The 13,570-nt window shown below is 35.9% G+C and overlaps 1 protein-coding gene across 11 annotated transcripts in view; it reads right to left on the bottom strand.

Moving 5' to 3' along the window:
- Positions 1-13,570, bottom strand: part of CYRIB (CYFIP related Rac1 interactor B) — a 104,592-nt gene that overhangs the window by 15,713 nt on the left and 75,309 nt on the right. For 10 of the 11 annotated variants that reach the window (XM_032873528.1, XM_032873537.1, XM_032873531.1 and 7 more), the window contains 2 exons: positions 9,531-9,652; positions 4,889-4,994 (listed from right to left, as the gene is read on the bottom strand). In XM_032873528.1, the coding sequence (XP_032729419.1) occupies positions 4,889-4,994; positions 9,531-9,652 (228 nt within the window). Of the gene's footprint in view, positions 1-4,888; positions 4,995-9,530; positions 9,653-13,570 lie in introns of those variants that run through there. The other variant, XM_032873538.1, reaches the window with a different exon arrangement.

Here is a 13,570-nt window from a genome sequence, read left to right as displayed (position 1 = left end):
AGCTTGCTATCTTAGAATCACAATATAAATATCCTGATTCATTATGTAAGTAAAATGGTCCCTTCGAAATAAATGCTTTTTGGAACTAATACATACTGTGTTTAAAAATATATATATTTCACTTCAAAAAAAAAAAAAATAAAAGAAATCAAACTAATTCATTCATAGATTCCAGAATCAGAAACAAATGCCAGATTCTATTCAGAGAAAACAGGAAATTATGGTAGTAGATGGTGATCCAACATTAATGAAAAAGTGTCAGATTACTAACTAAATATTTCTTAATAATAAAATTATCAGATCATCAACCCTTAACTTAAAAAAATACCAGCTCTACTATTTATGAAGAACTAACATCCCTACTACGCATAGGACTTGGGTCTCCTATTAAACTTTCACCATCAACTAGGACATGAGCATTACAGATGGGTACATACTGAGTTTCAAAGATTTTAGACTCGCAAGGGTATAGCTAATAAATGCCAGATGTTTCTGACTCTACAGCCTTATTCTTTCCACCACAGTACGTAACTGACTATCTCTCAAATAAAGCAACATTCTACCTAGCCTTCTGTAACCTTCTAAAACATGCATCTATGGATTACTACACAGTAGGTCCTTCTTATATGTCTAATATGTGCTGGTACTAAGCTAGATACTACAGAGACATTATTTGTCACCTACTCCAAACGATAGTTCTTATCTTTTTTTTTATAGCAAGTCAGAAAAAGTCCTGTCTACCGTGTGGCAGGCACTGGGGGAACAGAGATGAAAGCAGACATGCTCCTTATGCCCACACAGAGCGTGACTACACAGAGAAGAGAGACAAATTATTATGGTTGTATGCGTGTTAAGAAGTACATGATACAATGAAAAAATATAAAAATAGAACCTCACCTAGTTTAAGACTCAGGAAAAGACCTCTCTGAGTAAGTGACATTTGGGCTGAGACTGAAGTGTGCATTAAAGATGAAAAAGAGTTTGCAGCAAGGCAGTGAGCCACATCCTGAGCTGAGAAGAGCATGACACAGCAGAGGAATGGCAAGAAGACCAATACATGTAGAAAAGAGAGCACAAGGAGGAGAGTAACCTAAGACTAGAACAATACGTGTGTAATTTATGTGCCATAGCAAGTATTCTGGTCTTGTCATCCTAATGTCCCTGGAGAAACTACTTGAGCAGGGTAGTGTTATCATCAGATTAACATTTATAAAAACTCCATGTCATCTGCTATGTGTAGAATGGATTGCAGAAGTACGGATGGTTTACAGAAGTGCAAGAGTGGATGTGAAGGTCAACTAAAAGGAAAAACACATTTTAGGTATTTTTAAAAATGGCTTACTCATCTCTTGAGATTCATTCCTTCTGTCAGTATCAATATAAGTGGAAAGCAAAGTTTGAGAGAGATGAGAATAGTAAAAAACTGTTAAACACATGCACACACACACCAATACTGTTACAGGCTGTTAAAGAAAAAAGAAATTTGCATTTCCTAGATTTTATCAAGTCTCAGGGTAAATTTAACATTCAAGGGGCTCTGCCACTTTGGGAGATGGCAGAGCCACCTCCCGGCCCGGCCCCCCATCCCCAAGGAGTGCAGTCCAGTCACTAGGCTGAGCTGGGCTGGACAATAACCATGTTGGAGAACTTCTGTCCCAGAATGGCTGAAGCACTCAAGGGCAAATCTGCGTAAAAGGGGCATCTCAAGACAATGGCACTGCATATCTGCCTCTGGGACACCTGGACCAGCCTCTCATTTTGAGAGCCTCTGTGGATACAAAACAATCCTACTAGTCTTCAATGCCCTGTGTCAAGAAAGGAATCAGAGACCGAAGATCCCAGAAGATGGCTCAGGTCTCTGGCTGAGTTGTAAAGAAAGGGATATCAAGGAGAAGATGATGTAGGGATTGGTCTTCCTGATGGAACTCCTAAAACAAAATCATGTGAACAGGATTCTTAGGAAAGGTGACAAGAAGAAATTAACAAGTTACTAAGTTCTAGAAGAAATTAGCTGGTAGATCAGTGCACAAGGTTATAAGGAAGAGACTAACTGGGAAAAATAATAAAGACAGATAATTCCACAAAGTAGAACAATAATGGGAAATGACTGGATGCCTAGGAAGAGGAGGCCCCTGTGGCCTCTGTGGCAAGTTCCCCTTTAGAGACAAGCATTTATTCTCACCACTGCCATCCACACCTAAATCAAAGACTTATATTGGAACTTAAATCCTCAGAAGAGAACACAAAAGATGTGGATGGTGGGTGACTTAACATAGCCAAGAAACATGACCACACTCATTGTGGGCAATCCAGCCCAGAGAAAGTGAGCCAACATGTTGGAGAGACCTACCCATTATGATCCCTGGGGATGGTCCCTATTAATAAGCCCCTGAAACAGGAAGATGACTGAGGAAAGACAAAGGAGTCTGTTTATTGTCTGATCATACAACCTTCACTGAGCTGCCTCAACTAGGAAGGCCTCAGACTAAAATAAGCAAGTACAGAACATTTCCTAGGCCAGCAACATTAACCTTGTAGACTTAGGTCAGTTAGTCGAGTGATCCCTCAAGTGATCCCTTCCCCCTCTCTCTATAAGTATACAAACTGGCAAGGGATCAGGGTCCCTCTTCTGGAATACACACCACAGTGTATCTGCAGTGCTGAGGCCAAGCACCCTCTCCTTGGGATAGCACGATTCTGAAGGATCACCTGGATCTTAACAGGTGGTGCTTTGTGGGCTATTTGTAATGTTTATCCTCACTGGTGGCTCAAGTAGGAACAGAAGAGACAAAAGGTTTAGTGGATATAAACCAGATGGCTCACCAGACTTGAAGTCCAGATAGGGTACCGAAAATCAGAGAATTTAAGTCATGTGGTCAAGACCACATAACTAATACATGGCAAACACCAGATTTCAAATAGGAAGCTATGCCTCCAAAGCCTAAAATCGTATTATTGCTCCTCCTAAATACCCAATACATATCTGATACATCAAATGTGTGTATCCATTTTTAAAAAAAAAAGATTTTATTTATTTATCTGACAGAGAGAGAGAGACCACAAGCAGAGAGAGAAGCCGACTTCCCACTGAGCAGGGAGCCTGATGTGGGGCTCGATCCCAAGTACCCTGGGATTATGACCTGAACCCAAGGCAGATGCTTAACGACTGAGCCACCCAGGAACCCCCAGATGTGTGTACTCATTAGTTCACCCTCACTCACTCAAGAAACAGTGAGCTCCTATCATATGTAAACAAGGATATGTTACCGTCAATAAAAAACCTGGAAACATTATTAACCAGGTTACTGGGGAAGAGATGAGGAGTAAACTGTCCTATATTAAATTTGTACTTTCCTTATAACTACAGAAGTCCCTAGAGTAATCAAAGTTCCAGGCTCCCACATGACGGTATGAAAAACAATAGCTTCTTGCTATTACCTATGTTATAATATACTCTGGTGAAATGGAACACACACCACTAGCCTGATTTAATTCCAATAGCTAAAACATGAGAAAACATGTAAGCCTGACTGGTTTGGCCTATTTCACAATTATTCTTTTCTAACTGGCAAATGCTAAGAGACCAAGATGAGTCCGAGTAGGCCTGAACACCATCTAAAGCAATATAACTTCAAATGCAGCCAGGAACTAGCAGCACAACAAACACTCTAAATATAAAGGAGTCAAGATGATAACCACAATTAAAACACTTCAGTCCAATGAGGCTACAAAATTATAGATTACAGAGATACTTGATCAAAAGGTTGGCAGTGTGAAAGCTACAATTCTTACTTCTAGTAAGAAAAGGATAATTTGTAACAATACTTCTATTTCAATGATCTGTACCTTTAACAGTCTGTCCTTCATCTAAGAAAAAGAGCAGTTCTCTTAGTTTTTTAAAAACGTAGCCATTTTTAAAAAATTGAACTTCAGCTTTCAAGTAGGTTGCAGACCCAAGTGGCCTAGTAGCTAATATGAAGGTTATGGAGAGCCAGAGAGAAAAAACTAGGAAGTGACAGTGACCTACAGCAAACTAGAAAACTCAAGCCCTACACCAATGGACACAGAGATGCTTTGCCACAGAGATCGCTTCAGCCAATACCAATCAACTGCCCAAGCTAATGATTTTTCCAAGGTATCTAGAGACTTAAACCAATAAACAACAAAACACAGAACTCAAGTAATTACCAATTTCTAAAACCTGGCAACTTATGTCTTTCAAATTACTCCAACAGCTAACTACCTAAATCTTACCTGCTCTTCCTCCTCCTCTAACAGAGAGGGAATTCCAATTCTGCTTACTCACTGTAGGGAAGGTACAATTCTGATCTTTGAGTAGTTTTTCCCACGCCAGGGAAAAAGCAAATGGTTTTGAATGCTTTTTGTTTTAATAACTCCCCAGATAATTTTGGGCACATCATCAACTTGCCATTTCTCATCTTGTACCATTTTAGATACATGAACTGACCACAATCAGCAATTATTTTTAAGGACACAAAAATCTAAATAACCCAAGGGCCTGATGATTAGTTCCCACACATGGGACAGGATGTGCTGTAGAGCTGGAGAGAAATTCTAGCACGTGTTTCCTGGACCCTTTAGGCTAAAATAAACAAATAAGAAAGTAAGTAAATAAATAAATAAATAACAAAAATCAGGCATTTCCTTGTGGAAGTTATAATTTGTTGGGGGAAATGGTCTAAATAATTTAAAGACCTAGGTTGGTAGGGATGATACAATTATGCTGTAATATTACAGTCTAACAAGATTGCTGTACCTATGTAGCATATAAATTTAGCAAGGTGAATATAAAATACTGTACATTAATTCCTTATCAATAAATGTCTTTTTCACTAGGGAAGTCATAATTATGAAACTTTCAACTTACCTAACCTCTGAGAAAATTCATAAAATGTCTTTAATTTGCCTACTAGTGGGACAACTGCACCCCAAGCCTTCTCTTGCAACTTCTCATCTGCTGGATGCTGGATTGCCTTCAAAATCCAAAGAATAAAAATAGTTAGAGTTTTAAAAATCAAAACAGTATTATTTTTACATTAAAATATAGGTTTCAGCAAACACAGGAAACCCTGGTATACTTGATAAAATATGACCTGCCTTTCAGACCACTAAGCAATCTTTTGTGAACATGGAGGGGTCACTCCCAAAGAAAGGTATTTTCTTGCTTTTATCTTTCTTTTGCTTTTCTTACTCTTTTATGGAACTTAAGGTCTTTTCTTCAACCATCTGGTTTGTTTTCTCTAACATTTTCAAACAAGCTAAACATGCTATCTGAAAGTTGAAACTCATAACCAAAATGGGGGAGTGTCTGGGGTCCTTCTTATAAACATTATCCGGAGGTATCGCCATGTTTAGATTTTCCAAAGGCAACTAGTACTCTGACTCCATCCACACTAAACTGAAAAACAAGAAAGCAAAATAAAATTGAAAGCAGACAGATTTAGGGAATGCTCTGAATAAATAAGCTACAAACTAAACAAATGGGCTACGTATTATTTACACAATGCGCCTTATAAGCTTTCCACTAATTTTTATTTTCTTATATAAAACTTTTTTTTTCAAGATCATATTCATTTATTTGAGAGACAGGTAAGAGCATGAGAAGGGGAGGGGGAGGCAGAGCGAGAGGGACAAGCAGTTTCCCCATCAACAGGGAGCCCTGGCAGGGCTGGATCTCAGGATTCCAGAAGTCCAGGACCCCAAGATTCCAAGACGACCTAAGCCTAAATCAGATGCTCAACCAACTAGGCCACCCAGGTGCCCCTATATAAAATGTTTTTGAATTATATTCAAACACAGTAGGATTCTGAAGTGAATCCCATTTATGTCACTTCCTAGAATTTTAATATTAAAGAAAATCTGACATTACATGTCACAATCCTTCTTTCACATTAATACCAATATTTCAAAGGGACTGTGATACTATCCTGACAAATACGAAAAGTTCTTTTAGCCTCAAGCCCCAGTCTCAGCAATGTTTTATATCAAGTAGTAAAAATCTGTTTATTATTCAGGAAATAACCAAACAGATAAAAATTAAAATTTTCTTTTCTTGAGAAGCATATCCAACTTCTCTTGCAAGATCAGAGAATTATTTTCAAAATAAGAACTCATTCTCATAATATCAAAATGGTCTAGCAAACATACCTACTTTCACAACTGAGTGAGTTAACTGCTTCCCTGACCCTGCCCTGCCTGCATTTAGACTGGGACACTAGCTGCTCTTTTATGATAACATGTTATGGTTCTCACTGTAATTGTGATTCCTTTTCCTTTCACATCAGTTTCACTGCGTTAGGCAACATTTTTGGTACAGCACCCAGACAGCCCAACATGCAAAGGACACTTAGGTCAGCGACACAAAGGTCAGCGGTAAGACTGTCATGGAGCAGATATGTTAACTCCCAGCTCCAAAAATGTTACAACTGGTATAGATTCATCAAAACAGTAGCTGAGTGTTCTTATTTCCCTCACCAGTGGCCTATCCTAGAGAATAAGCTTAGTTTATTTAACAGATTCTGTATTAAATCAAATTTTATTCTATTTCAGTCATGTTTACTAAAATGTTACTTAAACAAAAATATAAGTAATTCCACATCCACAGCACAGGTTTGTACATTTACCTTGCTCTTGAATGATACTGTTTCGGAGAATATTTTCTAAAATGTAATCTGGTACAGAAGTACAAAAAATTTTATAGATCTCATTTTACAACTGGCCAAACGGACCTCCAAAAAAGGAAACCATTTTATAATAGCACTTGCATTAAAATTACTACCTTCATAAACCAACCAATACTGAACTTGTAACAATTATCGTATATAGTAAAACTGCTTGACAGTGATATGCATTTATTAGTAAATCTGAACACTTTATTTCTATTGTCTGTGCTTTTTCATAGATAGAATAGTAGTTCTACGAAGTTTATTTAGGTCTTTCTATTGACAGTTACTGTAGTGGTATTTGTTCTCTGTATATTTGTATATAATCATCTTTTATTTGTACCTTCCTTTCTTAAATTGTTTTCCTATTATTCTGAAATATGATGTTTCTGCTTATGGAGTTCAACCCAGACATCAATATGCATTCCTCAGTGAAAGTTTCTTCAAATGCTTGAATAGTTACACACTTACCTTAATCTACAGATTTAAATGCTGTTTTGTTTTCTAGCTTACATATTTTTTTATCTATTTTATTTATCTATTTCTCGGTCCTGAATTCTTTTACCAAAGAATTAATGAAGGTACCTTAATAGGTAGCCTGGTAAGGTGAATCTCTTACTATCTCTTGTGATTCTCCCCATTCCTTTTAGTGTTATTTTTCTATGTAAACTTTAACTCTGTGACATGTATTTATTTGCCCGCACGACCAACCACGGAATGCCACGAGCGCACTGAATATGGTACTAAACTGGGTGACCACAGGGTCCTACGGTACTCCAACCTTTGGTCACTGCCTCTAAAATTCCTAGTTTCACAGCTCCCTAAGTCCTCTTTGAAATGACTCCTAAAGGTTTCCATCATTTTACTGTCTTTTAGAAGATGACAACTACATTCAATTAAGTCAATATATGCATTTCATTAAGTCAATATAAAGACTGTAGTGAGCCTTCCCACGAAGGAGAGTAACCCTTCACTTAAGTTAAAAAAAAAAAAAAAATCCTAAGGGCTCTAACCTTAAAAACAGATAAAAGTCTGTATCTCTATAGTTTTTTTCTTTATTGCTTATGGGAAATAACTGTAACCAGCTGATCAGAATTCAACCATAAAACTTTAAAAAATTTAATGATATAATACTGAACAATTAAAAATAATTTGTAGCACTGATAATCAATATGAAGACACTAAAACACTTTTAGAACAAACTGTGAATTGTTGTGACCTACAGGAAAAGAATCTGTCAATTAGTTAATTAAATCCTGTTTAATCATTTAAATCTTCCATTTCCACAAATGTTTGGATTTTTTCAAATTATGTTTAAATGTTTAGGATTTGAATTTCACAGAAATGGTTACATGCCTTTATTTACTGAAATCTAAAGGTTTCACTTAAGCTAATTATATTGGCGAGATTCATCTAAGCTCTTGTATTTATTTCTTCGACAGTTACTAAGTGCTTCCTAAACACTGTTTTAGATGCTGATGACACACAAATTAGTAAGAAACCAGGTTTACCCTCCTTCTCAAGCCGGAGGTGGTGGTGGAGTTATCAACATTAAATTTCAGTTAATTTTTTAAAAAAGTGATAGTTACCATAAAAGAAATGTGTGCAAAGCACGGGGGAAGAGAGTAAGGGGGAAGTAATTACTGGGATGTGAAGGAAGGAAAGTGTACGTGTGTAAGACATTCAAGAAACAAACAGCCCCAGCCAGGAGAGGTTAAAAAAAAAAAAATGAATTCACAATATCTATCATTTCCCTCAGCTCATGATATCACCAATGGCTAATCTAAACCAGAAACCCTAGAATCATTAACTCCCCTTCTCCCTTATATTAAACATCCAGTCAATCACCAAAACCTGTGGCCCCTTGGTCCAAAACTAAATCATCTTGAATCATCTTCTGGCACCTACACTTAATTCTGCCTTCATTAACACTACAAATGTCATTAGAGGAATGGAGCTGGATGTGGACCGTAAAACCAACAGACTGCTCCTTGACAACCTCTGCACTGTCAGTTATACAGAAGAATAGAAGAAGCAGAAGGGTGGGAAAAAAAAATAAAGTAACAGGACAATGCCCTTAAGAAATGCATCATGAGAAAGAGATAGGTCCAGAGGTTAGGGTGTTTCTTTGGGTGGTAGAGGACACCCGAGTATGTGTATATTCTAAGGGGAAGAAGCCAACAGAAGAAAAAACAGAAGATGTAATTAAGAGAAGGAATAATTAAAAGAGCAAAGTTCCAGAGGAGGATCCAGAACAAAGGTAGAGACATTAGTCTTGGTAACAAGTAGAGATACAGCTTTTTCTGAAAAACAGAAGAAGTGGAATAAGAGGTAGTTAGAAACCTGGATGAGTTCAGAGGCTCAGGAAAAGATAATTGAGGAAACCACACCAGATATTTGCTCCATGGTGTAAAGTCATCAATCAGCTGGGGGAGTCCAGACCACAAGGATGACAGCAGCCTTCTCCCGGGAAGCATAGGAGGAGTGGAAAAAAAATAAGACTAGCAGGACAAAAGGCCACAGAAAGTTATGTTCTCTTCTCCGCCAAAAAGGATGTATGTATAAATAAATAAATAAATAAAAATCGTCCCTCATGGATAGTGTAAATTTCAGATGTGAGAGCAACCAAAAAATAAAATTTTCTCCAACATACATAAATTACATATTCAGAACACCGTTTTCCTTTTACCCTTTTATCACTAAAACCACATCTGAAATAGTCCAAGTGATCATTCTTTAAATGTAATACTTAATATGCAACATAGAATTCACAAGTAAGTACAAAAGAGCTTAAGAGGAGGGACACAGAGAATTTTAGTTTATTGGAAAATGTTTAAACATCTTTACCTCTCGTATTTCATGGCCAGCTCCTCTATATGATTGCAAATCCTCCAAGATACCTTCTGCATCTTTTAATACTACATTCACCTGATTATAAATTTCCTTCTCAGACTCTGTAGGCTGGGCATCTAAATAGCAGGAAAGCACAAAAAAATTTACAGTCACATGATTTTTTTTTAATAAATGTGTAACTCTAAGCAATGAACAGTCTCAATTTCTAAAGATGGCTCACATCTTATTCAATGTTAACTCCGAACTTCTCAGAAAAGATTGATAATTTTTCCATACTTCTACAACATTTGAATAGCTAGCCTCAAGTTTGTAAATACACAAGGAGCAAGGGACCATCAAACATTACTATTTATCTTAAGTTACAAACCATGACTTGGTATATTAAATGAACTTGAGAATTTTAATTCAAAGTTCAAATTGTGATAGTGGTAATAATCACTTTTACTACTATAGTAATATAGTAATCATTACCAATAATGACTGTAAATGCATGAATAATGGTTTATTTTAATGCAACAGAAATGGAAAGCCTACTAATATATCTTGTTCACCTATGGTTTAAAATTGAAACTACTTTATTTTCCTAGAAAGCTCATTTTAGTGATTTGAGTGTCAATATAAAATAAATTAAAAACTACCTTAAAATAATAGTTGTTAGACGTTCCCCTTTCCTAGGGACCACTTTGAATTCTGTGCCAATGAACTTCTCTGCTGATAAGCACAAGGTCAAAACTCCTGTGCAGAGGAGTTCAAATTATGACATTGTTTCAGAATGGCTAGGCTGCTGAAAACCAGATACTTGCAGCTATAATACTGTCTCTGAAATTCTGAAATACTAAAGCAAAAACGAGTTCCCCGCACACTTTGGGACAGAGAGAAAAATGAAGGGAGAATTATAGTCATAAAAAGCACAATCAGGAACACAAACATATGGGCATTTCTACCACCTGTGGTGTTAGTCACAGAGCATATGCTAACAGATGACTAAATCTGGATTTCTCTCTCCTAAATTTGAGGTAGCAGAAACCCTGTTTTTAATAACTTGGTCATTTGTTTCTCTAAGGCTAAATCTTTTTTATTTAATTTTTTTTTGAGAAAAATGGGCAATCTGTGTGAAATGGGAGTTTTTCATAAATCCCTCCATATAGACCACATTTGATGCTACAGATAAGGCATAAAGCACTAAAAATTATAAATGTTATGATCATCCTCATGTTTTAGAGAGGAACTGTGTTGGATGAATTCCTCCACACAAAAATTTTTCTTATGGAGTCAGGGGAGGAAGACCAAATTGATAATATGAATTGAGAACATTTCTGATAAATCACTTTGTCTACCAATCATGTAAAACTAGTACTTAGGACTTTTCTGCACCCACTTTACCTTCCCGCAAATACAAAATATATTTATTTCTTTCCTTAGAAAATTTAAAGAAACTTAGTTCACACATGAAACTAGGAGTCCAGATGCCCAAGAACTGTAACTTTATTTTGCACATGGGGCAAGTCATAATTCAATTCCATCTATTAAAGCTGCAAACTAGTCAAAAATATTCCAGTTTTTTAAAAAATCAACAGGGTACCAAATTTTAACTCCAACATACTTAAACAGTACTATGGCAACAATAACATCCATGTGCAAAGCCCACTTAAGAATTTGTGTTCTTGTATCTGTTCCATTATTTTCTGAATCTTTCAGAAATCATCTACTTTTTTAATAAAAATACTGTGACAAAATAATTACACAAGAGGAGCCAAATTAAAAATACTCTGTATCCAAAGCCGTAACGTATATTACTAGAAGTAAATATTTATATTGGAGCTAAATGATTTCTTAAAAATCAGGGTTTGTCATTTAGCAGTAATAATTTCTCATATTTAGCCAGACCATATTCTCCAAATTAATAGTAAGACACACACTAAAAATAAGTACACCTCATAATTTTTATACTTACACCAGATGCAATAGAGAAAAATACTTTTTTTTTAACATGCAAAACAGCAGTTTTATACTTTTTCATATGGAATTGTGAAACTACAGACATAACATCAATAGTAGACACGTATCATAGTTTTAATTCATGAAGTGGGAATTCATGACAAAGGACAATATTTTGACTGTTATATATCAAAAAATACTTGTGAAGTTTGGAAATACTAAACTGTATTTTTGGTGTGGTGACTAGCTGTTAACAGAAAAATGTGACACTGAGACTTACATACAAAAGAAACATCATTAAGTAGATTTAAGTAGACCTTGGAAGTGGTTAATAATGATCAGAAGTTTAGTAAGTACCAAGAAATTTAAAAATAAAGGAGAAGATTCCAGTTCCCCCTAAGGGTGGAAAAAATACCCAGCACCACACTGATTAAACATTTTTTAGACTGTCACAGGAAAGTCACATTTATAATTTTGAAAGCTGCTGAAGACTGCTGTAGAAATGAAGACAAACAGAAAGTAGCAGACAGGTAATAAGCACTACTTTACTGAGAGCAAGTCATGCAAAAGGATGAAATCTAGGGAGGGAGGAAGACTATAAAATAAAGCATTTTTTCAAAAAATGGTACCATATAATGCAACCAAGACTTGTCACTTTGATTTTTCATGGCAAAGAATGAAAAATTTTATTACTTGAAGAAAAAACTATCACTTAACCAGCTGACAAAAGGACATTCATTTGAATGCAAAATAAAGTATCTACTACTTAGAGTAGTAGTGATTACTCATCAAGCTTAGTTTTAATAGCTGTTCAAGGGAAATTAAGGCATGTTTCAGTTGCTCTTATTATTTGAAGGTAAAATTAAATACTGTAATTTCATACTGGTTTCCTATTAAAGAGTCACTGAAAATAATTGCTAAAATTCAATCTGAATTTTATACAAAATACAAAAGGGGGCAAAGATCAGCTAAAAAAAAAAAAAAAGTCAGAAAGCCAGTCGCATTAAAAACTAATTGTGATACGGGGTCATTGTGCTTTAGTCCTGCATTCACTCATTCAGTAAATATTTATGATGTATCTCCCTATCTCCATTGACGCAGGGACCTCAGTGTATAGCACATACACCGTACAGGATGTAAACTCAGTCCCAAGCAGATTTTCTGTAATAAATTATCTGGTGAATGAATGAGAAGGTAGAGACACAAATGCACCTCCACCATGAGTTAAAGGAAACTATTATGCACTTTCAACTCTGTATGAATATAATCTTTCATCATTTCAGAAAAATAAATATAAGAAAATGCCACCAGAATAAAGATATTTCAAAGTACAGGGAGGGCAAAAGCAACTGAAAATATACAAGAAGTAAAATAGGAAAATAAAATTAGACTAAAAGAGTGGATTTCAATAGTTTTACAAGATTGCAGGGAACAAGTGACACAAACGACACAAGAATTAGAGGAAATGTATGATTAAATGGAAAGGCACTTTAACAAAGAATCAGAGAAAGTAAGATTCCATTCCTCCTTTACAAACAACCACCTTTATTCACTCTCCTATTCTGGTCTACCTTGAGATAAGTCAAGTTAACTAACAGATACTAAACTTCTAACATTCAGAGAGCACTATGTGAAGGATGGAAAGGGACATAAAAATAAATAGAAGCCTCTATTCTCCTAAGAACCACAATTTAATGGACTAACAGATACAACAGTTACTCGGGCTAAAGATGTGTCATTAGAATGAGCTATGTCATTATCAAAGAAATCCAAAAAAAACCTAGAAGAGGCTACACTGCCCCCAATTCAGTGCTTTTTATACGCTGCTGTTAGGATAAATGCTGCCAAATTTTATGGGGGCAATTCTGGGCTTGTATCTTAGTTGAACCATTATTCTTAAATAAAATCTTATTACATAGTTATAATTTTAAAAAGGCCCTCTTTCTAGTTCACCTATAGAGTAGGTAACAGTATATTTCATGTAACACAGAATGTCATTTCATGCCTTAAGGCCTTTGTAGATGCTGTTCCTGCTTCCTAACAATGTCCTTCACTAACTTTACCCTGAAACATTCTAACTCACCCTCTACAACACG

This window comes from Lontra canadensis, unplaced genomic scaffold (genome assembly GCF_010015895.1).
Source record: "Lontra canadensis isolate GAN:19392208 unplaced genomic scaffold, GSC_riverotter_1.0 scaffold49, whole genome shotgun sequence".
NCBI classification, from domain to species: Eukaryota; Metazoa; Chordata; class Mammalia; order Carnivora; family Mustelidae; genus Lontra; species Lontra canadensis.
This window is presented reverse-complemented; position numbering and strand designations above follow the sequence as displayed.